The sequence below is a fragment of the Acomys russatus genome, chromosome 23, assembly GCF_903995435.1.
Source record: "Acomys russatus chromosome 23, mAcoRus1.1, whole genome shotgun sequence".
In the NCBI taxonomy this organism is placed as follows: domain Eukaryota; kingdom Metazoa; phylum Chordata; class Mammalia; order Rodentia; family Muridae; genus Acomys; species Acomys russatus.
The window spans coordinates 32065000-32092069 of NC_067159.1; the positions used below are offsets into that span (position 1 = coordinate 32065000).

Here is a 27070-nt window from a genome sequence, read left to right on the forward strand (position 1 = left end):
TATGTCTGGATGGAAAGAATCTATGTTGAAGCCTTAGAAGTTTGTTTGCACTGGGCTTAGAAGTCTCTTTCTTCTATTGTTTGTGTAGTCACTTCTATTTATTTTTTTTCCTTTTTTTATTATTAATTTATTCATATTACATCTCAGTTGTTAGCCCATCCCTTGTATCCTCCCATTCCTCCCTCCCTCCCGCTTCCCCCGCCCCCCTATTCCTAGTATGTTCTTCTGAGTCTTCAGTCATTGTGTGTGTGTGTGTGTGTGTGTGTGTGTGTGTGTCTGTGTGTATGTGTCCCTAGCTATAAACCTCATAAATGTCAGTTAACTCTGAATCAACATGAAATGCATTGATTAAACTGGGGTTAGACTAGACTAGCTGGTGGAAATTCAAGGAGATTGAGACCATTGAGCTCTGTCTAGGAAAAGAATGGATTAGAAATCGAAGTCATCCTCTCAAGGAAAGCTGTGAGAACTACACTTGCAGTTCTGACGTGTCCCTTGCATTTATTTAAAACATTTGAATGACAGTTATTAGATCCCTAGCTGACTTGAAAATCAATGGGTAAAGCAAGAGTCATATTCCTGATACGTTTCATGAAAGGATAAAAATTTCCTTTGCCAGAAAGGCATCATTGCTGTTCAAGAACTCACCCAGTAAGTATCTTCTGGTGCTCCACTTCCTTCTAGACCAGTGACTTGTAGACCAGTTTGGATACTTCCCCCAAAATGCCTTGTGTTTTACATATAAAGACTAAGCATGTGTTTAGCCTCTCAGTTGACTTTAGATAGTCTGCTCTTAGTGAATCTGCATTTATTCTGCACTCAGGAGGGCTCTTTCCTGTCTCTCTCAATACCTTCCGTTGATCACATTTGTTTGACGAGGCCTAGGTGCTACAAGAATATAGTTTCATAGGTTTTGTTTTTTTTTTTTTTTTTTTTTTTTAAGGTTTTTAGAAGTTTTATACGGGGTTATCAAATGTTACCTATAAAAGTTTGGAAGCGACACTTTTTTAAAGTTCACAAAATTAAATACCGGCATTTCTTATTTTAAAAACTCTCTAAGCACTTTGAAAGAACAACTCTTATAACTGCAAAGGGCCATTACTATAAATGTTCGCAACTTATTAAAAACATATGATCTACTTAGGGAATAAAAGTCGAAGCTTCGCGGCGCCCTGTTCGTTGTTTGTGACTGAAGCATGGCCAGTTGCTGTGATTCGTTCTCTAAATCCTAGCATTTAGGAGGCTGAGGCAAGAGGATGGGCGTTCATAGCCAGCCTGGGCTCTGGGGCAAATTCCAGGCCAGCCTGTGCAGCCAGACACTATCTCAAATGAAAATCAAGCAAAATTACCATAAAACACAGTGAACAATTTTGCTGGCAGGTTAGTGGTTTATATATTTTTATTAGTCTATCAGTGTGTAAAAATTGGAGTCCTTGAAATATTTGTGAGGTTATCTCTTGCATTTTTCAAAAAGATACTTCTCCATTTTTTTTTTTTTAAACTGACGCCAGGACTGGAGGTGACAGGCCTCCTGTGAATTTTTTTTTTTTTTTAAAGATTTATTTATTTATTATTATGTATACAGTGCTCTGCTTGCATGTACTCCTGCAAGCCAGAAGAGGGCGCCATATCACATTACAGATGGTTATGAGCCACCATGTGGTTGCTGGGAATTGAACTCAGGAGCTCTGGAAGAACAGGCGGCACTCTTAACCACTGAGCCATCTCTCCAGCCCATACTCCAATTTTTAAAATGGACTTGTCATCCTTTAGTACATGTTGGGACTGCGGGTCCAGCTTAGTGACAGAGCACTTGCCTGCGATGGACAATGCTAAGGTTAACCCTTGACATGCCCCAAGAGGTTTCATGTAGATATTAACAAGTAAGTATTGCACATCTGAAAGCTCTATAGTAAGAGTTATACAACTCAGCTGTAACTTTAAATGACCAATTTTTTTTTATTACAATTTCCTTTCTTTTATGGATTGTTGTTCCGTAGTAACCTGAGGGAATTTGAAACAAAAGAGCACACATGAAAGATAAACAAGCCTGGGTCATGTATGGTAGAAGGTAGGCTGGGGCAGGCAAAACCTTGGGAAGTATATCTCATGAGTAATACGAAATAACTGTTCGTTTAAAAATGTTTACCTGCTGCGAAGTGAAGCTAGTGTGTACAAAATAGGCCATGAGTAGCGTTTGTTCCAAGCTTAATGAAGCAATTGCTAGAGAGAACCTTTGGCTGCTCACTCATGGTGATGGCGAATAGGCTAAACCTCAACAGTAGGTCTCTAAGACACAAAGCAGGAGGGTGATGAAGTGAAGCATGCTGGGAAGTCTCTGCGGGCAGTGTCCAGTCTGTGAAGTGTGGCTTTAACAATGACCAGCAACAGGCCACGTCACAGCACCACCAATGGACTGAAGGGCCCTTTGTCTGCTCTAGGGGCCACTTGTATAGAACACGTACTGAAATGTAGGTCTTTATAAGCCCGCTGTAGCTGATAGACTGTTTTGACTTCAAACAGTTACAGCCCAATTTGACAATCAGGGGTGCTCTGATGGTCAAGCACAGTGTGGAACTGTTTGGGTTGGGTTGTATGTGAGCTCTTGGGTATCTTGTAACAGAGACATTTTATGATCATAGAGGGAATGCATTTTAGTCAGCAGTCTTCTATCAAGCATTCGCTGTGTAAACCTCGCGATTTTAATTGCAGAATGAACGGCTTTGGGCCACCTTTAAGGAGTTCTAAGCATCAAATAATCAAGCAGTTGGGAGGCCTGTGCGGAAGATTCTGCTTGTAAGGTTAATCCAAAGATCTGAAGGTAAACCTGGTTTAGGCTGCTGAGGATGAAGAGGCTGGTTCGAGAAGGATGACCCGCTATCTCCTCCGTGGACAGGCAGGTGCTTCCCTACCGACAGCTGCCTACAGATGTTGGCATCCTTGTCTAGGGCGCTGTGCCTGGAGGAGGGTCCCAGCATGCACTCATGTCTCCTGCAGGCCTTCCGACTCCCACATGACTCTGCCAGGAGGCCTTCTGCATCTGGAAAGTGCTTCTTGCTCGGTCCTTCTCTGACCAGTTCCTCAGTCTCCAGCTCTTTGCTTTGCTTTAACACCTCAGTTTTCTGCCTGTGGAAGTTCAAATACAAACATCTATTTGAGGGATGTTTGCCCACAGACATGGTTCAGGGTATTTTTATATGTTTTCCTGTAATGTACTTCAAGAACCCTGAAGCTCCTGGAGGTTACACTTCTAAGATGTTCATGCTTATATAAGAGGTAAAAAGTGTTGTGAAGTACAAATAAATCTGTGTAAAAATGTCATTTTTAGAGTGCCCAGAAAGATTTCTTAAGCTTCATTTTGAAACGCTGACAGGAGAGGAGAGGAGTAAACAGGTGCTAGAAATAGGGCTCAGAATAGACAAGTTTGGTAATCTCCTGAGACGAGAGCATTCAGTTGCCTCCAGCAATTGCCTACCCTCAAGGCCATAGGACAGCACACAGACCTGACTGAGGCTCACATCTAGCAATGTGCTCCTAGGGCCCATTAGGGGTGTTCAAACGACATTAACCTCCTGGACCAGTGTCTTGATTAAGACTTCTATTGCTGTGATGAAACACCATGACCAAAAACGCCTCGGAGAGGAAAGGATTTCTTTATTCCATACCACTGTTTATCATGTAAGGAAGTCAAGGACAGGAACTTAAGGCATGTTCTTAGAGGCAGGAGCTGATACATGGAGGGATGTTGCTTACTGGCATGCTCACAATGGCTTGCTTAGCCTGCTTTCTTATAGGACATCAGCCTAGTGATGTCACCACCTACAGTGGGCTGGGCCCTCCCACATCAATCACTGATTAAGAAAACGTCCTACAGGCTTGTCCACAGCCAGAGCTTACTACGGAGGGAGGCATTTTCTCACCGAAGTTCACTACTCCCAGATGACTCTAGCTTGTGCCAGGTTAACATAAAAACGATTCAGGCCAACCAGAAAACCTGACTTATTCTAAGAGGCTTCTCCGTGATAGTGATGAGCTGGTCTGTCCACAGCTGGGCTTCTACTAATTGGCTTAAAAGGCATTAGCATTAAAGCTATCTTTTTAAAACCAATTTTTGCTTCATCCCAGACTATGTGTATTACGGTGTTGCAGAGACGGTAAGATCTCCTGGAGGCATGAGTCCTGTTCGTTGTCCTGGATCTACTAATCGCGCAGAGTAATCAGGCCTATAGGTTCCCTTTGTTTTATGTGGTTCATTCTTCCTTTCACTGCTTGGAGATTGCACTCGCTTTGTTTCTGTTTTTTTTTTCCCCCATTCATATTCTTGAAAGCAGTTCCTTTTGCAGAGACTTGTCTTTCTGTTGATAGAAGTCACTGAAAAGTCTCTTGGAAGGCTCTTGCCAAACTGTAAATAAGCCTCGTTTCCGGTGTCTGTGTGTGTTCTTCCATCTCCTGCTTGGCTGGCCCTCCATCACTCGGTTTGGAATGGAAATGGCTCCTAGCCTTTTAATGCTATTTCAGTCAAGACAGTTTAATTAGGGTCAACTTTTAAAATATGTTGTGCTTATTAAAATGAAAGATATAAGTTAATTTAGCAATTCAAGAATTCCATGGGATTGGCACTTTATTATCATTGTTTTCATTCTTTTAAATTGCTTATTTAAGAATTTCATATCTTTATACGATGAAATATGACATCTAACCCCTATTTTCTCCCCAACTCCCTGCATACTCCCCATCACGCCCTCCTTTCAACTGCATTTTTAAAATAATCCACAAAGTCCACTTGGAGCTGCACGTATGTACATACGTGTGGGCCACCCGCTGGAGCATGAGAAACATGTCAGTGACCACATCCCCAACAAAGAATGATTCTCTCTCCCGGAAGCTATCCATATCCCACAATTCCTCAGGTAGGGTGGAGCCTGGAGATGGTCTGACCATCCATGTTCCCTCTGTGCTCACATGTTGGCTGGCTTGGGCTTGTGTAGGTCTTGTGCTGGTGACCACAGCTGCTTGAGCTCATTATTGCAGGAAACAGCATTTTCATATCACTGCCCCCCATCCTCTGGTTCTTAAATTTTCATCTCCTTTTTTTTTTTTTCATTGTTCTCCAAGCATTGGTGGTGGCAGGGTTAATATAAATGTCCTGATTTTAGGGCTGAAAATTCAGTCTCTTATTAACTGCTGTCCACTATAAAAAGGAGCTTCTCCGACTGAAGTTGAGAGCAGCCAATGTCCATCGGTATAAACATAAACATTTAAAACGTACTTCGGTGGCATGGACATTTAGCAAAATGACAGTAGCAGGTCCTACCCTAAGCCCTAAGAAAGTCCAAACCATGGGCTTTTGATCAGAATTATAGTACTAGGTATAAAATTCTGCTCCTGGGCAGCAGGTCTCAGATCCAGTCAGAAAGTGGTTAGTTGTCCCATTATTGTTGTTGCCACTATAGTGCTAGTTGGTTACAGTAAATATTGTAGCACTCAAGGTCCAGCACCGGGCAAGGCCAATGAGGTCTTCTTCCTCCTCAGCAGCCAGTGATGTGAAAGCTAGCCGAGGATGGAGCAGGTTTTCTGGTCAGTTTGAGGTTTATTTCTCTGAATCCAAAGCATGTGGTGTCTTTGGTAGTAGGGTCTTGTAGGTATGCTCAGCAGCCACCAGCAGTAGCAATAGTCTGTGTTGTTTTCGAGGCCTCTGGGGCTTCCCTGACAAATTATTTGTACAGAGGTATGCCACACCCAGATTCTTACCTCTCACCACATCAAAACGGAGCACCAAATGGATCAAGGACATCAACACAGAAATTTCTAGAAGAAAAAGTAGGGTGTACACATCAGCTTGTACAAATGGCTGAGAAAATAAGACCAACAGCTGACAAATGAGACCTTGGGAAACCAAAATTTTGTGCACAGCAAAGGAAATGGTGAAATGGATGAATAGGCAACCTACAGAAAACTCCTTTCCATATCTTCATCTGGCAGGGTCAGCCTCTAAAATATGCAGAGACTAAAATATCTAAACAATAAGACAGTAATCCAATGTAAAGATGGGCTATGAACAAAAGAAAACAGTTCCAAAGAAGAACTACAGATGGCTAAGAAACACTTTAGAAAGTGTTCTGTATCTTTAGCCAAAGATGAGGTGCAAATTAAAACATTTTTAAGATTCTGCCTCACCCTGGTGACAATGGCCGCCATCGAGAACACAAATGACAGCAAACGCTGGGTGTGGATGTGGGGAAAGTGGAACTGTTGAAAGGAGTATAAACCAGAGCGACCACTTTGGAAATCAGTGTGGGAGTGTGGGGGAGGTTGAGGGGTGTAAAAGACAGGGTTAACCCAAAGGAAGTGGGTACAAAAACCATATGGGAGGCAACAACCCAATTTTTTCCAGCTGTGGAATAAGAGAACACAAGTAAGGAGAAGAGGGGCACTAGTAAGTGTTAGGAGGCTTGGCAGGGCTAAGGGTGGGGAATAGAGGGAGAAGAATATAGGTAGGGGTGGACTGACTAAAACTAAGGATGTATTAAGCAGCCTTGTAGAAACCTAATTATTAAGCTAATTTCAAAATAAAACTTTTAACAAGTTTGAATTGAATTACCCTGTATGGGTAGACAATGTCAGTATGTTTTGTTTTTTCTTTGGTTGATTGGTTGGTTGGTTGGTTAGTTATTGAGACAGAGTTTCTCTGTGTAGCCTTACCTGTCCTAGAACGTGATCTGTAGATTAGGCTGGCCTCGAACTCACAGAACGTGGTAGGACTAAAGACGTGTGACACCACAATTACCATGAGCTTACCATAAGTTCTGTGTGACTTTTTTCATCATCTTTTGCTGCTGCTTTGCAGTTGTTCATTGTCCAATTCATTGTTTTTATTTTGTTTTTCACTTTTTGCCTTGATCTGAAATATAGAGGCAAGACCCAGTGTTCTCAACTTTACACTGAATTTCTTCAAATTTTGGTTCACTCTTTGCCAGCAAGATATCTAGATGCGGCTGAGAATTTTGTACAGTTTGTTGGCTCATTAACCTTATGTTAGAAGTTGCTCACTGTAGACTTCTGCTTCCAGTTGTTATTATAATATACTCTTCCTCAATTCAATATTTTTGTAGGCTCAACATAGTTTAGGCTATTACCTTACAACTTAGTTTGGCTTCACTGTCTCTCAAATATTATGATATTCTTTAAAAAAAAAAGTGTTACCTTCGATGGATGCCATCTTTCAAATGTCTTGCACTCCATCACCTTCTGTTTCCTGGTTTCTGTGGCATTTTATTGATTTCTAGAAGATTTACGATTGAATAATCAAGGAAGACATGTTCAGAAATAGTGTTACTCAGCTCTTTGGGTTTCTCTGGAAGGTTACATTGTTTCTTTGATCACTTTATTATCCCCTATCTTTCAAGGATTATTTAAGCTAATTTTAGATTCTATTTAAATAAAATACTTAGTAAAATTATTATTTTAACTTCATGCATTTTACTGGTTTTTTTTTTTTCATTTTACTGTTTTAATGAAGCATCTTTATGAAGAATAGAAAATAAGTTAATTCCCAGTGAATAAATAATTGCTATTTCTTGGTAAGGGAGCAGTCAGTCAGAGTGCTTCAGATTGTAGCCTCTGGTCTTTTTGATGGTGTCTCTTTACCTTTGAATATTTATACGTTTCTTTTATGAATTTAAATGTGGATTATTCTTGTTTGCCAGTTGAAGCATAAATCAAATTTTAGAACTCCTAAATTCCCTGATTAAAAAAATACTCTCTTATTTTCAACAGTGGCTTCTAATGTTAACCATGTCCATCTCCTGTGAGCCTGCTAAGTTTCCTTGGTTTAAGTGATTTCACACCACAAAGGCCTGATTTCTAATCTTAAAGGAATTATAAATACTGGAGTCTGTCGGTACATATGTGTATGTGTGAGTTTGGGCAAGTGTACAAATTTACATTTTGCTTATACAGTAAGGCCCTACCATGTGTATTTACTTATTTAATTTTCCTGTCCCAATCTTTGGGAATGCCTTGAGTGTGCATGGAATTCTCCTTTTATTCCCAAATATGGAAAGAAATTCAAAAGTTGACTGATAGTTTGGATTTTGTGATAAATCTGGGTCTCATAACCAGATTTATTCCATTGATTTTATTGCTTAATTATTTTTTTCTTACCCTGCTATCAGCACAGATGGCTACCCTTCTCTTGTGTGAGGTTGGAGGGGAAGCTGGGTGGCCCACCAGCATTTCCACTGCTCATGGTAGTGTCTGTTTGGAGCTGATAATTCAGGCCCATGATGACAATCGGCTGTGTCTCTGGAACTTTCCAGAGTTTAGAAGTCATCAGCCCTGCTCAGCACTTCATTCTTTAGCAGCAGGCAGCATTCTGTTTTCCTTGGCTTTTCCTCCCAGCAAGCATTGTAAGCCCTCAGTCCTCATTGTGAGTTCATTACTCTCTTCTGTTCAGCTGAGCCATAATTCAGTAGAAGCTATTTTCACCCAAGGAAATGTGGATAGAAGCTGTGTAATTGAGAGCAATGCCTCCAAGTGCAAATGGCTAGGATTTGATGTAGTGAGTCCAGTGCACACTAGCTTGGTTGTCCTTTATAGGCAACTCACTGAAATAAAAAGGGTGGGGCCTTTTTCACCTTTCTGAATAACTTCATTAAGAGAAAATTATTATGTCTCTATTGAAAAGACAGACTTAAAGGTACAACCTACATGTAATACACTTAATGGGGGTCATGAATTTCTCCAGGTAATACTCAAGGAATTCCATTATATTCACATTTAACAGAAACATTTTTAAGTGTATTCCTTTTTATCTGTGTGTTTGGTTAATTGCTATCCAAATAGCCTCAGAAGAATCATGTTGAAATTGACTGAAGATAAATAATAGTTATTTAGAGTTTATTCTTATCATTTGAAACCTTCAGAAAATAAATACATCTCAGCTGCTTGTTTAGCAAATCTTGTCTGTATTGATGGGATGTAAATGGGATGAACAGGAATTCTGACTCTTTAGGATTTTTGAGTAGACAGCCGTCTAGACTAGCATTGGCCATGAAATACAGCTTAGCTTTGCTGCCGCACACACAGCGAGCATTGACCTCCAGGAACATCTGGTCCCTTTCTTGAAGCTGGTGGTGAAAAGCAGTGGCCAAAGAGGTAGAAATTATGTAGCAACAATTATACAACCAGATAAGCCATGAAAGTTTACTACAAATTATCCTTTATATTTCAGGTCCTCCAGGGAAACGAGGGAAAAGAGGCCGAAGAGGAGAGTCTGGTAAGTGTCTGCCTTCAAGTTCTAGTACAATAGCTATGTTTGTTCTCATTATAGAATTTAAACATTGTCCATTATGATTTAATAACTACGCCTCTCCCCAGTTTTAGCTTGCTTGTCAATCAATGTCAACCCATCTGTCCTGTGCTCCTTGGTGTGGCAACATCGCCATGTGTCCTCTTTGGAGGTGGCCAGTGCTGGGGTATTTATTTGTTTTGGCACTCTGAGAATCTTGGAAAGCTCTATTATTTTATCCGGCTGGCACAGTTTGTCATACTGCTATGCTGTTCTTATGGACTATGGGAAGGGCTCCTGGTACAGCTGCAGAGCATCAGTGATAAGACCAGTACCATTAGTCTGTCTGGAGTTCCCATGTTGTCTTTGAGGAAATGGAGCAGTTGAGTGGACTGGCTAGGACTATTGCAGTCCTTTGTCCTTACTCCCATTTTAATAGTTTGTGCTTCAGGACAAATTCCTATCGGTAAAGTAAGATAGAAAAGGCCAAGACAGAGCAATAAGGGAGCTCTTACTTGAGGAAGTCTGATATTTGAGAAGGTCAGTATCCCTATGGCTTTCTTCTGAGAGCATCAGTTCTTACCTTCGTGCTGACTCCAGCACGCTCTGAGATGGATTCCCTACCAGGTAATGTCAGTGTTTACCAATATTTAAGAAATCACCGGCCGAGTGTTGAAATAGTAGAACCTAGCTTGCGCACAGAGCAGGCATTGGGCTGAACTTGGACACCTCCTTTCCCCTTTCCCTTCCAAAAAAGATGGTAAAGTGAAAAGGAATCATGAAAATTCACCAACTGGGGAGGATGGCTGCTGAGTTCTGAGTATTCTCAAAAGCCATCCATAAGCCTCCCTGAATCCAGACAGCTGGAAACTTGGGTAGGTAACCCCTCATAACAGACAGAGGTCATAACAGAGGCTTTATCATGTCCTTTAAAAATCAGAAATGTTTGGGTTAGCATGCGGAGTAATGGGGCTCATCATGACATCTTCATGCATATGTGTTCAACAGTTTGTTCTCATATGTTCTGTTCCCCCACTACCTGCTCCTCTGACCCCCCTCACTCCTGCCATGCCCCATGCTCCACCCCCATCCAGCTGGTTCCCTTCCCCCACAAATAGTTTTGAGAGAAAGAAATGACAAAACTTTTTTTTGGAGTCAGACAATCATTAAAATTATCTTTTGTCAAAAGAAACAGGATTAAGAAGGTAGAAGAAAACTGTGTGCTCATGTAAAGTTCTATAGATGAGACAGAGGTAAAGCTACCTCCCAACTGCCTAGTTCCTTGGACTTGGGTTTTGGAGCATGTGGTATTGAAATGCAGGGATGTCCTCAGTTTGTGCCTGAGTTCTAGTTTAAAAGAAACCTATAGAGATGCCAGGACTGAGTTTCATGCATTGGCAGAAGTGTTGAAGGAAGGATGTTCTTCAAGGACAGCTTCCAACAAATGTTAGGCTTTGCTGATTCTAGTCTGTTTATTGCACTCGGTGGTTCTCTGGAGTAGTCCATCAAAAGCAATCAAGGGTCTCCCGGCTTCTGTTTTACATAGGCTTTTCTGTATTGCAGTTTCCTTTCAGGCTCATGGAACCTCTCAGCTTCGCATAAGCAGGCTTTGGAGAACCTGAAAGTGTGTTCAAATTCTGTGCACAACTTGCGCTTGGGCATTATTTCATTTCTCTGTCATCTCAGAGGTCTGTGGTATGAAGAGATCCCTGTGTTCTGAGTGTCCTTTGTGTTCTTAGAATTGTGATGATGGTTATGATGATTTGTCATCTGTTAGTCACTAATTTCTCTTTCTCTCTTTTTTGTCTCCCCCTCCTTTCTTCCCTATAGGTCCTCCTGTAAGTATCACCTGATGATTTTGGTTCCCTCCGCTAATCAGGATCCACGTATGTTAAAACCCTGTTAAAAACAGAGATATGGTTGAGAGTTCATTAAGGAAAATGTGACTGACCTTTTATGAATGTTTAAATGTGGAATTTTTTTTCTTTGCTACACAGCTTAGGTGCCATGTACTATTGGGGGTGGGATTTGATTTTTTTTTTTTTTTTTTTTTTTTTTTTTTTTTTTTTAATGTCACAGACTGATTACTCTCTTGAGACTTTGGGATAACATATGAAACTTCTAGGTTTGAGTCTGTTTTTTTCCCCTGGAATTCTGAGGTTTCTTTTGCAAGCTGGTCTCTAAGCTATTTCACACTTCTTTTTTCATCTGTTTAAACTTGTATCTGAGATATTTGGATTTTGCTGGTCCAGGTCCACCAAATGTAGATGGCAACATGATCATGGAAGTGATACCCCCTGTGCGTCAAGAGGCCAGTCCTCTCTTCTTAGGCAGAACTCCCTTTGAAGTCTGTTGGAGCCTTGCCTGCATAAGGAGCCTGAGACAGGGCCCTTGGAGAGTCTGTGCTCCTTTCTTTCCTTAGTAGGTCATAGCCGCAGCATTCCACTCCGCTTTGCACTCACAGGAATAGATTATCTTGTCAGCTTTGAGCTCCATGCGCTTTTGAGTAATATACTGGATATCTTCTGTCTGACCCCAGTGTTTATACTCTGCACAGGGCCTTTTCAGTAGCAACGATCATTATCCTTGGGCTAGTTTCTCCTCCCAGATAGCCAGTTTGCTGCAGTCTACATTGCTGGATTGTCTAAGGCCAGCACAGTCCAGGGAGGAAGATTAGCAGCAACTTGCTGAGTTGAGCCGAGGAAGCATTGGCTTCTAAATATCTTTCGCAGTCTTCCTGTCATGTTCAAGGATAGGACATGAATCATGTTTGCAATGATCTCGCTTCCGTGACTGACTTATCTGCTCTTGCTTTAATGCTGGGTAGACAGCGTGCCCCTGGTCTAGGAGCCTTTCCTCTCTGACTTCATATTTAAGCTTCTGTCTTTAAAACGCAGAACAAAACATGAGTGCCCCAGAGGAAACTCTCAAGGTTACAGGGGGGAGTAGCATGTTCAAGGCTTCTTTCTGTGGAGTTTGTATTGGCGGTACAGACTGAGAAGTTAATACTCATGCCTTCGTGATGGTGACCTTCAAGATGCAAGATTTCCTCTCCGATTCATTAAAACAGCACGTAGGCATATTACCTGTGTTGCTTGGCCTATCTGTTAGCCCAGATTTTCTGCTAAGAGATTTTGTGTGTATTATTGTATATACAGAAAAAAGAACTCATTAAGGCTTAACTATTTGGTGTACTATAATCTAGGAACTTTGTACACAAAATTTCACTTTTGTTATAGCAGCCCTCTAATATTATAAGCCCCATTGCCCAGTGATGAAAATAAGGTTCATAGAGGTTAAATCCATAAGGTGATACAGCTAAGGGCTGGTGGCATTAAAATTCAGTTAGATACAGCTGATTTTAGGTGATTTCAGCTTCCCACTTTATTCTTTATAAATTCTAAATGTGTTATAACACATACCATTGTTATAAGTTAGGCAGACCATGGCTAAATCACATTCCCTGGCATAATTATATATGATAAAAGCTTGATCAGTCAATATAAAATGGCCACATTATAGAGCAAGTATGACCCCCATTTTATCTTGACCGCTTCAAACAAGTTAGGATGAGGGTGGCAAACTACATCAAAGAAATGAGTTGTGGCTATGTGTTTTCATGCTGAATAAAAGATAATTCAAATTGATTTCATGAAGAATAGATAAGAAATCAGTTGTAGTAGTTTAAATGACAACTGCCCCCTAGGCTCAGGCATTTAACCATTTGTTTCTCAGTTGCCAGCACCCCTTGAGGGGTTAAAAGGCACAGCCTTGCTGGAGAGAGTCAGTCGGCCTGCTGCTTGCTGCCATGTCTTCCCACTGTGATGAACTCTTCCAGAATGAATTCCTTCTTTCACAAGTCACATTTGGTTATGGGGTTTGGTCAAAGCAGTAGAAAAGTAACTGGTACACTAGTAGTTGCAAGAAAGAGAAGAAAATATGTAGACTGGGCAGCCACTTTTCACATGATGGAGTTGTAAGTTGTACCTTGTTATGCATCTGAGTCTCTTTTGGGTAAAATTATCCCATAATGAAATCCTGTTGAGCCTCTCATTTCTTAACACCCATCCACGACTTTTAAGGGGTATCTGCCCTTCTCTAATGTTGCTTTAGAATAGGTAGCTTTATAGGCAAATTCTATGGCATTGCTTATATCTTAATAAATACAAATGAGTGGTGGCATTGTAATGACTAGATAGACTTACAAACAATGCATTTATCTACAAACAGCATCTAATTATTGGCCATTTTTATACCCAGTGATCTTATTTTTCCTATTTTAGGCATCATTTTAACTTTTTCTTCTTCATTAATTAATTTATTCAATCACTTTACAGCCTGATCGCAGACTCCTCCCTTCCGTCCTCCCAGTCCTCCCCTCAATTCCCCCTTCCCTTCTTCTTAGAGAAGGGCACCAACTCACCCTGGCACATAAAGTCTCTGCAGGACTAAGTGCTTCCTCTCCCACTGAGGCCAGACAAGGCAACCCAGCTAGGTGAAAGGGATCCAAAGGTAGGCACAGAGTCAGAGACAGCCCTTACTCCGGTTGTTAGGGGACCCACATAAAGACCAAGCTGCACATCTGTTACATATGTGTAGGGCAGGCCCAGCTCTCTTTGGTTGGTGGTCCTAAGTTAGTTTCCTCTGTAGGTCTTTCTCTGTAGGTTCTCATGGTGCCTTTGACCCATCCGGCTCCCTTAATTCTTACTCCCATTTTTCTACAAAACTCCCTGAACTCCACCTATTGTCTGGCTTTGAGTCTCTGCATCTGTTTGCATTAGCTACTGGGTGCAGCCTCTCAGAAGGCAGTGATGCTAGTCTGCAAGCATAGCCAAGTATCATCAGTAGTGTCAGGGGTTGGCTCTCTATATGTTGTTTTTCTCTTCATTTTTTCCCCATGAACTGAAGTGTATAAGTTGATATAGTCCCATTTTTTAGGAAAATTTAATTCCCTACTTTGTGCTCTTAAAATGTGTTTAGCTACTTCCATAAGTAAGAAACTAGTTCATATGTAGATATCAAGGTGTGTTTCTATTTTAGCCACGAGTGCCTCTTGTTTTCATTCACTGCTTTTCATGTGAAGCCCACAGGTGGTCTGGTAAGTTGGTAGGCTTGTTTCTGGTGGGCAGCCTTTGGCACAAAACCTATAGCAAGGAAGTCTTCCAGAAGACTTTCCTGGGGACCTCCTGGGGACCGCCTAGGGTGCTGAGGCCTTTTATGAACAGGATGCTGGGGTGTAGCCTGGCAACCTGTTGTGCGTTCTCTTCTCCTTCACTTTCATTTTGCTCTCAGAAATATTCAGTTAGTATGGAGGGCGGCACTGGGCACACTACAGGGATCCACAGTGTGTTGACTGGCCAAGGTGAGGATGCCACATCTCACCGTCTCTTGTTCTTGCTAAAACTCATCTGTTTTTTGTTACTCTCTTGCAGTAATATTCTCAGGATTAAAAGAACAAAAAATATATATTTAATGATGAAAATTTGTCAACATTCCATTTATATCTTCATTTAATGTTTTGGAAAACATGGACATATCACACTAGAATGTATGGGTATACATAATTACATGCTTCTGTAGTCAGTTTCTATATTTTTGAATATGGAGGCCATATATAATTTAAAACTTGACATGCAACTTGAATTACATCTCATATGTTAATTTACTCTGCAGTAAGTTGTTAAGGCTTAATCCATTTGACAAAAATATTTGTAAATAGCTGAAATGGAACAATTTTGTGATTATAAATGTGATCTGTGTTTCTCTGTTTATCTACTTTTCTTCTCATGAAGGTGACATGTTTTAGAACCTTACTCTGAGAAACAGTGCAGATGGTGTGTTCACTCTGTGATATGTCTGACCATTGCGTTTACTAATTATGAAATTTTACTTTCTTTTTTGAGGTGTGTGTGTGTGTGTTGCTATGCAATCAGATAACCTATATGTTCATGAATGGAAGTGAGAGGTTGATATGAGGTGTCTTCCTCAACCAAAGTCTACCATGTATTTTGAGACAGGTTGCTCACTCGTTATACCTGGAGTTTACCAATTTGACTATGCTAGCTGCCCACTGAGCTATTCCTCTGCTCTCTGCCCCTCCAGTGTGATAGTTATCCCATATCCCATCCCCATGCCTGACTTTAATGTGTGTGCTGGGGAATCCAAACTCTGGTCCTCAGGCTTGACAGCAAAGACTTTGCAGCTGAACCATCTCCTCAGCCATACACACACATACACACACACACACACACACACACACACACACACACACACACACACACGACTTAGATATGAATTTGGAAAATAACTTCAGGATTTTTAAAAGGAGCAAATGCCCCCTCCCCTTGTCTTACAGTCTGTACTTCTGTCCAAAAGGAAGTTCAATTCAAGTATTCATAGGTCATAGAATAAGCAGGTCTAATAACTGGAGCCAGGGAAAGAGTCAGGAGACCCTTTGTAACTGACTGTTTTACTCGTATGGGTCCACCAAGCCCTATAATTACACTTGACTGACAGAGATATGGTGTTATTGTTGGAGCTTTGAACCCTCTGAGGTGTGAAATCTGATGCCGTTGCACAGTCTGTTTTGTTCCATCCACCTTCAGCAATTGTCAACTCGGTTTGAACGTTAGAATCTTGTTGACAGATGAGTGAAGCAGGCTGAGCCAAGCTAAGCTTGCTGTGCTGGTTCTGTGGTAGACGAATTAGGAAAAGAAATCTCTGCAAAACTTTCAGATGCAAATCTCTGACATATTTACTTCATGATGAAGAAACAACTTAGCAGTTTCCATCTGAATGTAATTCTTTTCCAGATAGAAGTATAAGTGATATCAGCCACTCATGCTTGGCCATTTCATGTCTCCATTTCCCTATGCCTCTATTACCAAGACTGACTGTACCAATTTTACAAGGAAGAACCTGGGGATGGGTCCATCATATACTTTATCCTAGAATTAACATCAATGAAGAGGCAGAGATAGGATTTAAACCCAGGTTTATCTTTCTTCAAAACTCATTTTCCTCCGTCTTTCCCAAAGATGTTTTTGGGCATGTTGATTTTTAGCATCGCTTTTGCCCTTATTGTGCCTCGCTTTGCCTGCAGTTTTGTCTCAGTCACATCAAGTACTTTCTAGTTATCTGTGGGCCTTGAAACTTGTATGTATCTTTTCACATTGTCATTTGCTTAAACTTACATATTATCCAAGTGAAAGGGTAAGTCTTGAGCCAAGAAAATTAGAAAAGCATGTTTATGAAGTTTTTCAGAAAATGTTCTTCTATGTCTTTGTAACCTTCCTGCTTCCTGTTTCTTTTCCTGTCGCTGCAACACAATAGTCTGACAGAAGTAACTTACAAGGATGGTAGCTTATTTCAGTCCTTGGTTGGCGAGTGTAGTTCTTCATTTCAGGGAAAGTCATGGCAGCAGGAGCCTGAGTTGGATGGCATCTGCAGTAAAGAAGTAGAGACAGTGGTGTGTCTTCCCACCTCAGTAATGTAACCACATAATCCTTCATGTGCATGCTCAGCAGCCCATGCCCCAAGCAAGACTAGATCATGTCATGTGACAGGGACACTAACCATTACCTTTAGTGAATGCTTTTTTTTTTTTTCCTCTACTAGGATACTGCTGTTGATTGAAGATAAAACCCTTTGTCTTGTAGGAGGTTAATCTTATGGAGGCATTTTCTCAATTAGATGACCCTAGCTTGTGTTGACTTGACATAAAAACTAACCTGTACGTTTGGGGATCTTGCATACAGTTTTGCCTCCTGTGACATAAGATAAAAAGGGGGCTATAAATGTGAGAATGTGAGCTCTCAAGGGAAGCCCAGCATATTTTTTTTAAGTGGTTCAGGGTTACAGATGGCAAAGTTCAGCCCCAATTTGTTTAAATGCTTTCTGTGCTTTTCATCATGCAGACTGTAGTGCCAGATAAGGCAGAACTTTTGAGTTGTGAAATTGGCATAAAGGCCATGAAAATTCATCCTCAAACTGAGATAAATAAGGTTGGGTTTTGTTTTTGTTTTGTGAGGAGGAACAAATTGATATATAAGTATTGATGGTAATTTTCTTTGCAATGTCATGTTTTCTGTGTAATATTTACTCATGCCATCTGTTGAGAATGAATGGCCATAGCTTTTTTATAAGTACCGAGATCTTATTGGTTTGCCACAATATATGTTAATTCCTTATATGTGGTATAGGGCTGTGCTTTTTACAGGGATTCAGACTAGTGGAGTCTCTGTCAGCTTCACGGTGTACTTCAAGGCTCCCCTGGGCTTGGACAGACAAATGAAGAAAGAGAGCTGAGACTCAGGTCGGGGGTGGGGTGCTCCAGACAGGTAGTGGAAATTCAGCGTGCTCTGTATCATATCAGCACTTCTACCCAGAGATGTGACAAGAGTCACGTCAGAACTCTAGGAGATGTAGAAAAAGATACGAGGCTCGGAAGGAAAGCTAAATAAATCAGGGAAGAGGAAAAAAGAGGGAGCTAAAAGAGTGGTCCTTTTAAGTTAAAACATAAATAGAGCTATGCAGTCATATATATATATATATATTTTTTTTTTTTCTTTTTTTCAGTTGTGGAGAGGAAGCCCAGGGCCCTCCCACACGCTTGGCACATGCGCTAGTGCGGAGCTACATACCCTCTAAGCTTCATTCAGAATTCCTAAAGACATTTAAAAAGGAGCCTCATTGGTATTTGGATGCCTGCATTACCATTACGATAGCAAGTCCACTAGCAAATGAGGTGTCCTGTCACCCTTTCCCATTTTGATTTCTTGTCACCAAATTCTTAGTCTCATGGCTGAGTTCCTAGGACCGTTTGCCTATGAGGATATGTAGATACCTCAAGGGACAAATGAGAGAGGTGACTTTGTGATTTGTGAAGTAATAGCTATCAAAGTAAAGAAAGCTACTTTAGGATTAAATGTACTTGCGAAGCAGCTTGGATGCATTTTGGATGTAATATTTTTAACATGGCTGAATGAGTGTTTTGCGTGGTTGAGGATTAATGGTACCCAGCATGATGTGCACACTAAAGGGCTCTCAGTATACCTCCATTCTCCCAAAGCAGCTTCTTTAAAATGCTGTGGGGGCAAAGACTGACACCTGCCCTATTTCTCATTCCACAAACTCTACGAAGTACCCGCCATCACCACTGCACACATTTGCCAAAGTTAACTAAATGAAATATTAATCTGGATATTGTCCACAGGACTCTAATCTAGAAATACTTTCCTTTCTTTTCAAGACAGGGTCTCTCTGTGTAGCCTTGACTGTCCTGAACTCACTTTGTAGACCAGGCTGGCCTTGAACTCACAGAAATCCACTTGCTTCTGCCTCCTGAGTGCTGGGATTAAAGGTGTGTGCCATCACTGCCCAGCTTTCTCCTTCTTTCATTATTAAATTAACTTCAACTTTCTCTCTGGTAGATATTTAAAAAATCAGTATGAAATCTGGTGTTCTGGGTTTCTTAAATGTTCATTACAAAATTATTAATGATGTTTAATACACATTTATTTTCACAAATCTTCCTGGCCATCATCAAAATAAACCTGCTGGTTTTATACTTGCTAGTACCTCAAAGCCCCTCACAATGTACATACTTCTAACTTTTGTTTCTGAGCACAAGAAATCATTGCTAAATGATTTCTTCATGGTCAAAGATAGAAGCAAAGGGACATTGGAATTAGTGGCAGGAAAGATGCCACGGGATTGTTAGTAGCATCAAGACTGTCCTGAGCATCCAGGTTGTGGCTTCCCCTCTGTTGTGTAGTGGGGGTAAAATAGCAAGCAAGACCTGGCCTTGGCTGCAGGGACCTTAGAATCCAGTAGAGAACAGAACACAAGCAGGGAGGTGATGAGAAGCGAGCACTATGACGGGGGAAAGAGGCATGTTCACGACAGCCCGGGTGCCGTAAGAGGAATAGCAGGGGAAGAAATGGTCCAGTGTTGAGCATACAGGGTGGCCAGTGTGTCTCTGAATCTGGTTCAGGTGAATGTCTTCCAAGTGGCTGCTTTTTAAGCATTTAACTGTTAAAGGCCTTTGAGGTACAAGGAAGAATGATTGACATTTGTCGAAAAACCCCGAGTATATTAATTGAGGCTGGAACCCAGGGGTAAGATGGAAAAGGATGAAGACACAGACCAGAGAAAGGTGCGACTGTGGAGGGCCTTGCATGTCAAGCTACGTCATTTTCCTAAAAGTGTGTGGTCTTCAGAAGACTTAGGCAGAAGAGGCATGTGTAGAGGAACATTTTAGAAGAACACACTTGCAGAAGACCTAAGAGAGGAGAAGTGGGAAGAAAGTTGCCTAGGATAGTTCTGTGAGAACTGGAACAGCATAAGAGAATAGCCAGGGAAATGTAGAGACTAGGGAAGGTTTCGGTGGCGTTGCCTAGGAACGCGTGCTGAGCTGTGTGGCCAGAATAAGTTGTGAAGAGGAAGCGGGGGTAATACTGACCCTCAGGCATGACTCTGCTAAATACTGTGCAGGCTACTTGTAGAATGTGTTAAAAAAAAAAAAAAAAGCCTGAGTGAGACTGTATATTAGGCTTTGTACTGTGACAGATATACCTGGCAGATATCGCTAATTAGAAATTCTTAGTTTGGGTGAGTTTTCAGAGATTTTCACTTTCATAGCATGGAAGGTATGGCAGATGTAATGACTTGTCTTCATTTTCAACCTGATTTAATTTAGAACCACCACTGGAAACATGGGTGTGCCTGTGAGGACATTTCCAAAAAGGTTTGAGTGAGGCGGGAAGAGCACTGCCACTGTGGGCAGCACCATTCCCTGGGCTCGGGTCCCAGCCTGAATAAAATGGAGGAAGTGAGCTCAATACCAGAGTCTGTTTCTCTCTGCTTCCTGGCTGTGGGAGTACTGTGACACCACGCCTTCTTCAAGGCAGACTACACCCTCAAACAGTGAACCTGGTTGAACCTGTCCGCCATAAGTTGTTTTTATATAGTATCACCATAGCGATAAGAAGGGAGAGAGAGAGAGCATGCCTATGCTGGGATGCCTTTTTATTTGTCTCTTTCTGTTCTATCTGGGCTCCCAGCCTATATGGCTGGCCCACATGCAGGGAAGGCCTTCACATTCACCCTCCTCTGAAGCACCCAGCTCTGTGCTTTGCTAGTCTAGGTCCATTTCTCCAACCCAATTAAGTTGACCTCAGGATCATCCATCATAGAGGTGATGCAGGCTTCACCTGAGATCAAGCACCTGGAAGATTTGTGGCTTTATAGGGTAGAGGTGAAGGGTGATCTGGGGAAAAACTTTAAAGACCACTCCCTGAAGAGAGTAGAGGGAGGCAGGGCAATAGCACCTCAGGGAAACAAGACTTCTGTGGAGACACATATTTTCATTTAAATTGTTTTGAGTTTGAGTACTTGGTAATCTTAATATGTCAGAGTGCAGATACTTGCCAAATTTAAGAGGTTCTATGGTTGTCTTAACTAAAATGGGTGGTTTACTTGGGCATTTTTCTCTGTGCACTGGAGTTCTGGCATGGTTGGAGTGCATGTAGTCCTGCAAAATGGATAGTGAAATTGGAAACCAAAAGTGGATGTGGTGGTAATAGACGGGGTCTTGGTGAGTCTGTCATGGTTCTTTAGGGAAAAAAAAATGGTCCAGCAGAAATCTAAATGTGTAAAGTAGCTTGGAGGCTGTGGGGCCAGTAAGTCTAAAATCAGTGGGTATGTCAGTGGGCTGGCGTGCATGGTGTTTTGGGAAATCCAAACTCAGGCCTTTACACCTGCCCAACACTTTACTACCTGACCCATCTTCCCAGACCCTCAGATGGGGTTTCTATATTTCATAAAGTAGAGTTTCTTATGCAGGGAACCTTGCCTTCTGCTCCTAAGGCCTTTAACTGATTGGAAGCCTACACTTCCTGTTGAGAGAAATAAGCTTTACTTGTTGTTTACTGTTACTGTTATTATTTACTTATATCCACACAGGGAAAATATAATCACATCTTAATAAATGTCTTCACAGTAACATTTAGCTTGGTTTTTGACCAAATGCCTAAATTCCACAGTCCTGCCAACATAACAAAAAATTAACCATCACTGCACTGATGTCTCCAGATCTCAGACTCCAATAGAATTAGACCCTTGTCTTGCCTTGTTTTGTGTTGCCACCATCTTCTTCTGTCTCTGTAAGCCCTTCCTCCTCCTTCCTTAATACTTGCCTTGGTTTCACTTTAATATGCCATGTAGATAACCTTCATCTATGACTGGGAAGTGTCATACACACCTGTGACCTGGCAAACACCCGTGGTTACTAAAGTAGCAGATTCTGTTGGATGTTACATCCCAGAAGCCCGCTACACAAAGAAACTTCTCTGTCTCGGGATGAGGATGAACCTATGCTATGGCTATAAAATTAACTGTTTAGAAGAAAGAATGTTCACTTAGGCAATCCACAGAAGTATTCTCTTCCGTTTGGCCCATGACCTCCCCAGCCATATGTGTTTGATGAGGATTATAGCATCAAATGTGCATTCCTTCCAATCCAATAGAAAAACATAGGTTACCCCCAATTTAGTTGTTCCTTGGTTGCATTCTTGGCCATATATTGCCTGGTATGTTAGTATCCTTACAAGGATAGTGTTAGCTGGGTGACACTGTTGGTGAGTTTTCTCCCTTAGCAGCCTTAACAGCATCCTTTAGCCCTAGAAACACTATTTCACTCAATAGTTTTAAAGGGGGAATGGCAAGCGCATATCACATAGCTCCTAAGTGACATGTGAGTAACAATGACTAGCATGTTCATATTTGGCCTCTTCACTCCAAACAAATCAGATGCAAAGGTCTTAGAGAACAATGACAAGATGGTCTCTCCTACTTGTCACATGTCAAGATGGAACACTTCGGTACAACCAGCATTTGGAAACCCATGTTTCAGAAAGTGATGAACGTCTGGTTCATTGGCTATCTGAGTAGGGGTTTGAAGTTTACTGCACGTATTATCCTTGGCTGGTGCCATAGTTTGAGCAGGACCCCTGGGCCCAGATCTGCCCGTCATAATGTTCTTCTTGTAGGTTTCTAGGATGTTCTGGATCCTTCTATTTCCCCATTCTCCCATGCTTCTCTCACCTAGAGTGCCAATAGGATGTCCTCACAGTTGAGTGGAGAGTGGGGTCTGACTTTCACACGAACTCTGGTGCCCCATATTTGACCATGTCCCCTGGATGGGGAGGCCTGGTGGCACTCAGAGGAAGGATAGCAGGCTATCAAGAGGAGACTTGATACCCTATGAGCATATACAGGGGGAGGAAGTCCCCCTCCGTCACAGTCATAGGGGAGGGGAGTAAGGGGAAAATGGGAGGGAGGGAGGAATGGGAGGATACAAGGGATGAGATAACAATTGAGATGTAATATGAATAAATTAATAAAATATATTTAAAAAAAAAAGAAAGTGATGTAAGGTGACTACCGTTCAGCTGTGCAGAGCCCACGTTAGGGAGAAGGATAAAGGCATCTCTGAAACAGCAGGGACTGGACAGGGAAGGCAGGCATCATCAAGAGGCACCAGGAAAGGATGTACACCGAGCCGGAGAAGCCAGGGCTGCCCCACTTGTGTACTCTACCCCCTTCCTCCTGGCTCAGGACCCGTTCCACCTCCCTGGGCTGCTCTGCGGGCGGAGGAGGAACCTAAAGGCATACCCACAAAGTGGCTGAATCACCACTTCCTTCTATGAATACACAAATGAAATCCATATTTGTGTAACGAGCCCACAGAAAAAGAGGGGAAGGTTTGGCAGGCACGGTAGAAACCCAATCTGGAAACTACAAATTTAAAAACAATTATTTTAAATTTCATATCACAGACTTCCGTTGGAGGCTTCCGTTTTGCTGCATCTATATTAGGGTACCCTTCTGGGACCGGAAACAGAAGCATTTCAGAGCTTTGTGCTGCCCTGAGCCCGTGGATTTTATAGGCTACATGAAAGCATACTTGAGTCCTGTACTGTAGATACGGCCTTTTATTCTGATATATAATTTCATTCAACAGTAGTTGACATATATACATGGTCTATTGATCTGCAGCTTGGGAACAGTTTCAACTTGCTTCCTTCCAGAGAGCATTATTAACAACCAATGGCATATGGCTTCAGGCTTTTTCACAGGTGAGAGGGGAAGTTGAAAGAGTGGGCTACAGAGCACTCTGCAGGCCCCCGGATAATTTACTGCCTGTCTGTGGTAATAGCCGAATGTATATATCTTTCACCATATGTAGCCTTCCATTTAGACCTCTAATCCATGGCACAGAATAAGAACCGGTTTGTGAAAAACCCTCCCTTGGAGTGGAACTAATTAACTTGCTGGTTCCTTTCAGATACTTTGACCATGACCTAGTATGCCCTAGGAATATTCCCTGGGTAGGAAATGACCTAAACTTTCACTTCCAGTTGTGGGGATTACTTATTCTGATGCCTTCACCCCTACCTAGCCCTCTTCTTTGCATGTTAAAGGTAAGCTTCTAGCCATTGAATCTCCATGCCTGGTAAGCTGGTCCGGCATCACCACCACATAGACACTTTGCACACTATACGGTGTGGGTTGGAAAAGAACTGTTGCTGAATTCTTGCATTGTTCTCTGGCTTGAGAGTTGTGGGAAAGATGTGGATTCACTCGCTTTGCTGATCAAGACCCCTGGGTTTCATTTGTTAAGAATTCTATTTTCCCATAGGCACTAGCTTCCCCTTTTGGGGGAAGGGGTTGCCCCTTTCCTTTAAAATTTAAATGCAGTAATAGTTTTCAGAAGAGAGCTTGACGACTATTTGCCAGCTGATGGCAATTTCAGATCACTGGAAATTTTTGAACAAAATGAAAAATTGCTTGAGCTCATATCAAATATCATAATTTATAGGAACCTCATTATAGGAACGGCATAGTTCCTATAATAGGAAGTTTCCTATATGCCGATATTTAATAAAAAACATAAGGCAAATGAACTAGGACCTGAATCGATGTAAGGGAGGGTAAGCTTTTATTTTGTCATTTTAAAATATACTTAAAGAGCAGGAAATTCATTCCTTTTTCACTTCCAGAACGTCCAGAACTTTCTAAAAGTCCATCAAAGAACTTAAAATACTAAAGCACATAATTTTCTAGCAGTCAATTCTGTTAAAAAATATGAACTAGGAAACATTCACTCACGTAAGTATTACTGGAAATTCATTCATTCTATATTCCTTTATTCAATATATATTCTTTATTCCCATAAAGGATAGTGACAACTTCAATGTAACTCACTGTAGGACTGTCGGTAAGTTATAATACATTTACTATTATGTCGGCAATTTAGGCTTCACGAACAATATAAGCACTGATTTGGAGGAAGTGTTTGGTAACAGTCAAGGGGACAGCTCGTATTAGTGTTTCTTGTTTAGAGGCTGGAAGGCAGCACCCTATCAGGTGCTTACTTTAAAATTACAACTAAAGCCAGCTAAAGAGTTGACCTCATCTACAATTATCATTTGGAGCTCAAAGATATAATTATTTAAACTTATATAAAACTTTCCCTGCTCAAACTTCCAAATATAAATATGCATGTGTGCTATGTATGTAGATGCATAATATAGTATTCGAATGGAATGCTAAAAGCCTCATAATCGAGTATTAAGTTTTAGCATTCGACACAAAACTTTTACCTTCAATACATTATAAAATATTGCATCTGAAGAAATTGACTTTAGTCAGAGTGCCTGGTAGCTCAAAGTTTTCTGCTACGTAGAAGAAAAAAAAATCTTTTAGAAGAATCTTTTCCTAAGATTCTTTTTTAATCTTCAAACAATGGAAAAATGCTCAAATTATTCTACTTTAGTAGATAAGAGCCATGGACACAAAGCCCAGGTTATTGCATCATTTTTTAGAGTTAGGAAACTGGGTGCACATCTCAAATAGGAACTTGTAGAGAGGCAGTGCCATGCTGACCCAGGAGTACTCTAGTGAGAAGGAAAGTGTACACTCTGCTTCCGAGGGAGGAACGTTCAGTGTCCTAAGAAATAACTTCTGGTAAAGATGTCTTTGAGTTTTCAATTAGCTATAAGCTAGAGCATTGCAATGAGGCAAAAAGCCTTACTTAGTTAAGGAGCAGAGCAGCACTGTGAAGGAACTTCTTGTTCTTTCAGCAGTATTATCCTTTAATTATGTGATTATCGCTTAACTACTTGAGTTAAATCTCTACATTCTGTTAAGTATGTTTTACTCTAATCTAAATAATGGAATGGGGAGAAAGTTTGGGGACTTGTTTACGATTGGAATGAATTTAAATTATTGGATAATTTGGTATTATTTTGTTTCGTTGGTTAACTGTTCTTTTCTGATTCAGATATAATTTAGACAAGGTTAATGTTTACTACATGGTGACATAAGAGAGGACGAGGAGTGTTTAGTATTGGGATACTACTATGAAATACTTTCTTGCTGAGGTTAGAGGAAACGTGAATCTATAGGATTATTTAAATTTTGGTTTAATATTTATCATTATTCTTTACCTGTCTGCTCTATATGAAAGGGAATTGCTGGGACATTTTTCTACGCCAGAAAATAGACAGTTTAAATTTTCATTCTTTAACATTACAAGGGGGGGCGGATCCAAATTGATTGTTTCTTTAATGTTTTTGAAAATCTGAATCATGGTTTGGGTTAAATGTATGTCCTCTATCTTCGGACTGGGACATCCTCTTGCTGTTCCTGCCTGCAACATGACTACCCAAAGGGGACCAGATTCCAGCTGTGATAGATGGTTCTTGTGGGAATACACACAGGAGATGAAGGAGCCTGGAATTGTACTGTAGCTGCCCTCTGACATTGGTGACAAATCCTGCCTCCTCTTAATGGCACAGCCAGGACCCTTGGCTGCCTTTGTGCATAAAGGCTGTGCTCCATGCCTCTTGTGTCTTAGATTATGCTCCGTGCAGTATCCACTCTTTGTGTGTGTGCATGCATGTGTATATGTGCGTGCACATTTGCGCATGTGTTGCGTGTGAACTAAACAGATGCTCTCCACTGAGTTCCTTTCAATGAAAAATAAAATGGCTGAGATTTGAGACTTGTCAAAAGCTTTGAAAAAGAAGGCTTTAGTGGATTTTATTTCTAAAGGTTTTTACTACCTCTTAAGAAAGACCTGGTGGGATCTCCTAATTTACTTCATGCACACCAATTATTAATACAAATGTCCATGTTAGCCTACTTCCTTTCACTTGTACAATTTCAGGGCTGGCCAGTCAGCCATGGCCAGGCAGGACAAGACGCCATTCATGCATGGAAGCCTGTGCTTAAATCTCTCCCAGGCAGACTCAGAGCATGCTGTGGTATCAGCTCACCAAACACTTTCTTTTATCCCTTAACAGTTACTTAGACTCAGGCAGTAAGAACCTGTGGAGCCTCATCAATAGAGGTAATTTAGTCAATGGCTGTGAAACCGCTAAGCTACTTTCCCTGTCTCTACTGAGGGTATTTACGTTACAGAAGAAAAGAACAGTGTTCAGGCTGCTCTCACAATGACATTACATACAATATCTGATTTGGTCTCAGCGTCACTAGTTGCATAGTGTTTTCCTCAAAATTAAGTTAAGGTGGCTCATTGTTTTCAATACTAACCAATTTTTTGTTTTTGTTATCAAGAAGAGAGAACACCATTTACTTTTCACAACTTGACCTCCTCTTCCCACGTTCTCCGATGGCTTGAGATGTACAGGAATCTGAAGCACTGGACCACACTGCACTGCCTGTGATAATAAGCTTCCTGCCGAAAGGACCAGG

At 41.2% G+C, this 27070-nt stretch overlaps 1 protein-coding gene across 1 annotated transcript in view; it reads left to right on the plus strand.

Moving 5' to 3' along the window:
• Col25a1 (collagen type XXV alpha 1 chain) overlaps positions 1 to 27070 on the plus strand; it is a 397457-nt gene that overhangs the window by 190814 nt on the left and 179573 nt on the right. Inside the window, exons 3-4 of the mRNA XM_051166005.1 lie at positions 9233 to 9277; positions 11120 to 11127. Coding sequence (XP_051021962.1) covers positions 9233 to 9277; positions 11120 to 11127 — 53 coding nt within the window. The remainder of the gene's footprint in view (positions 1 to 9232; positions 9278 to 11119; positions 11128 to 27070) is intronic.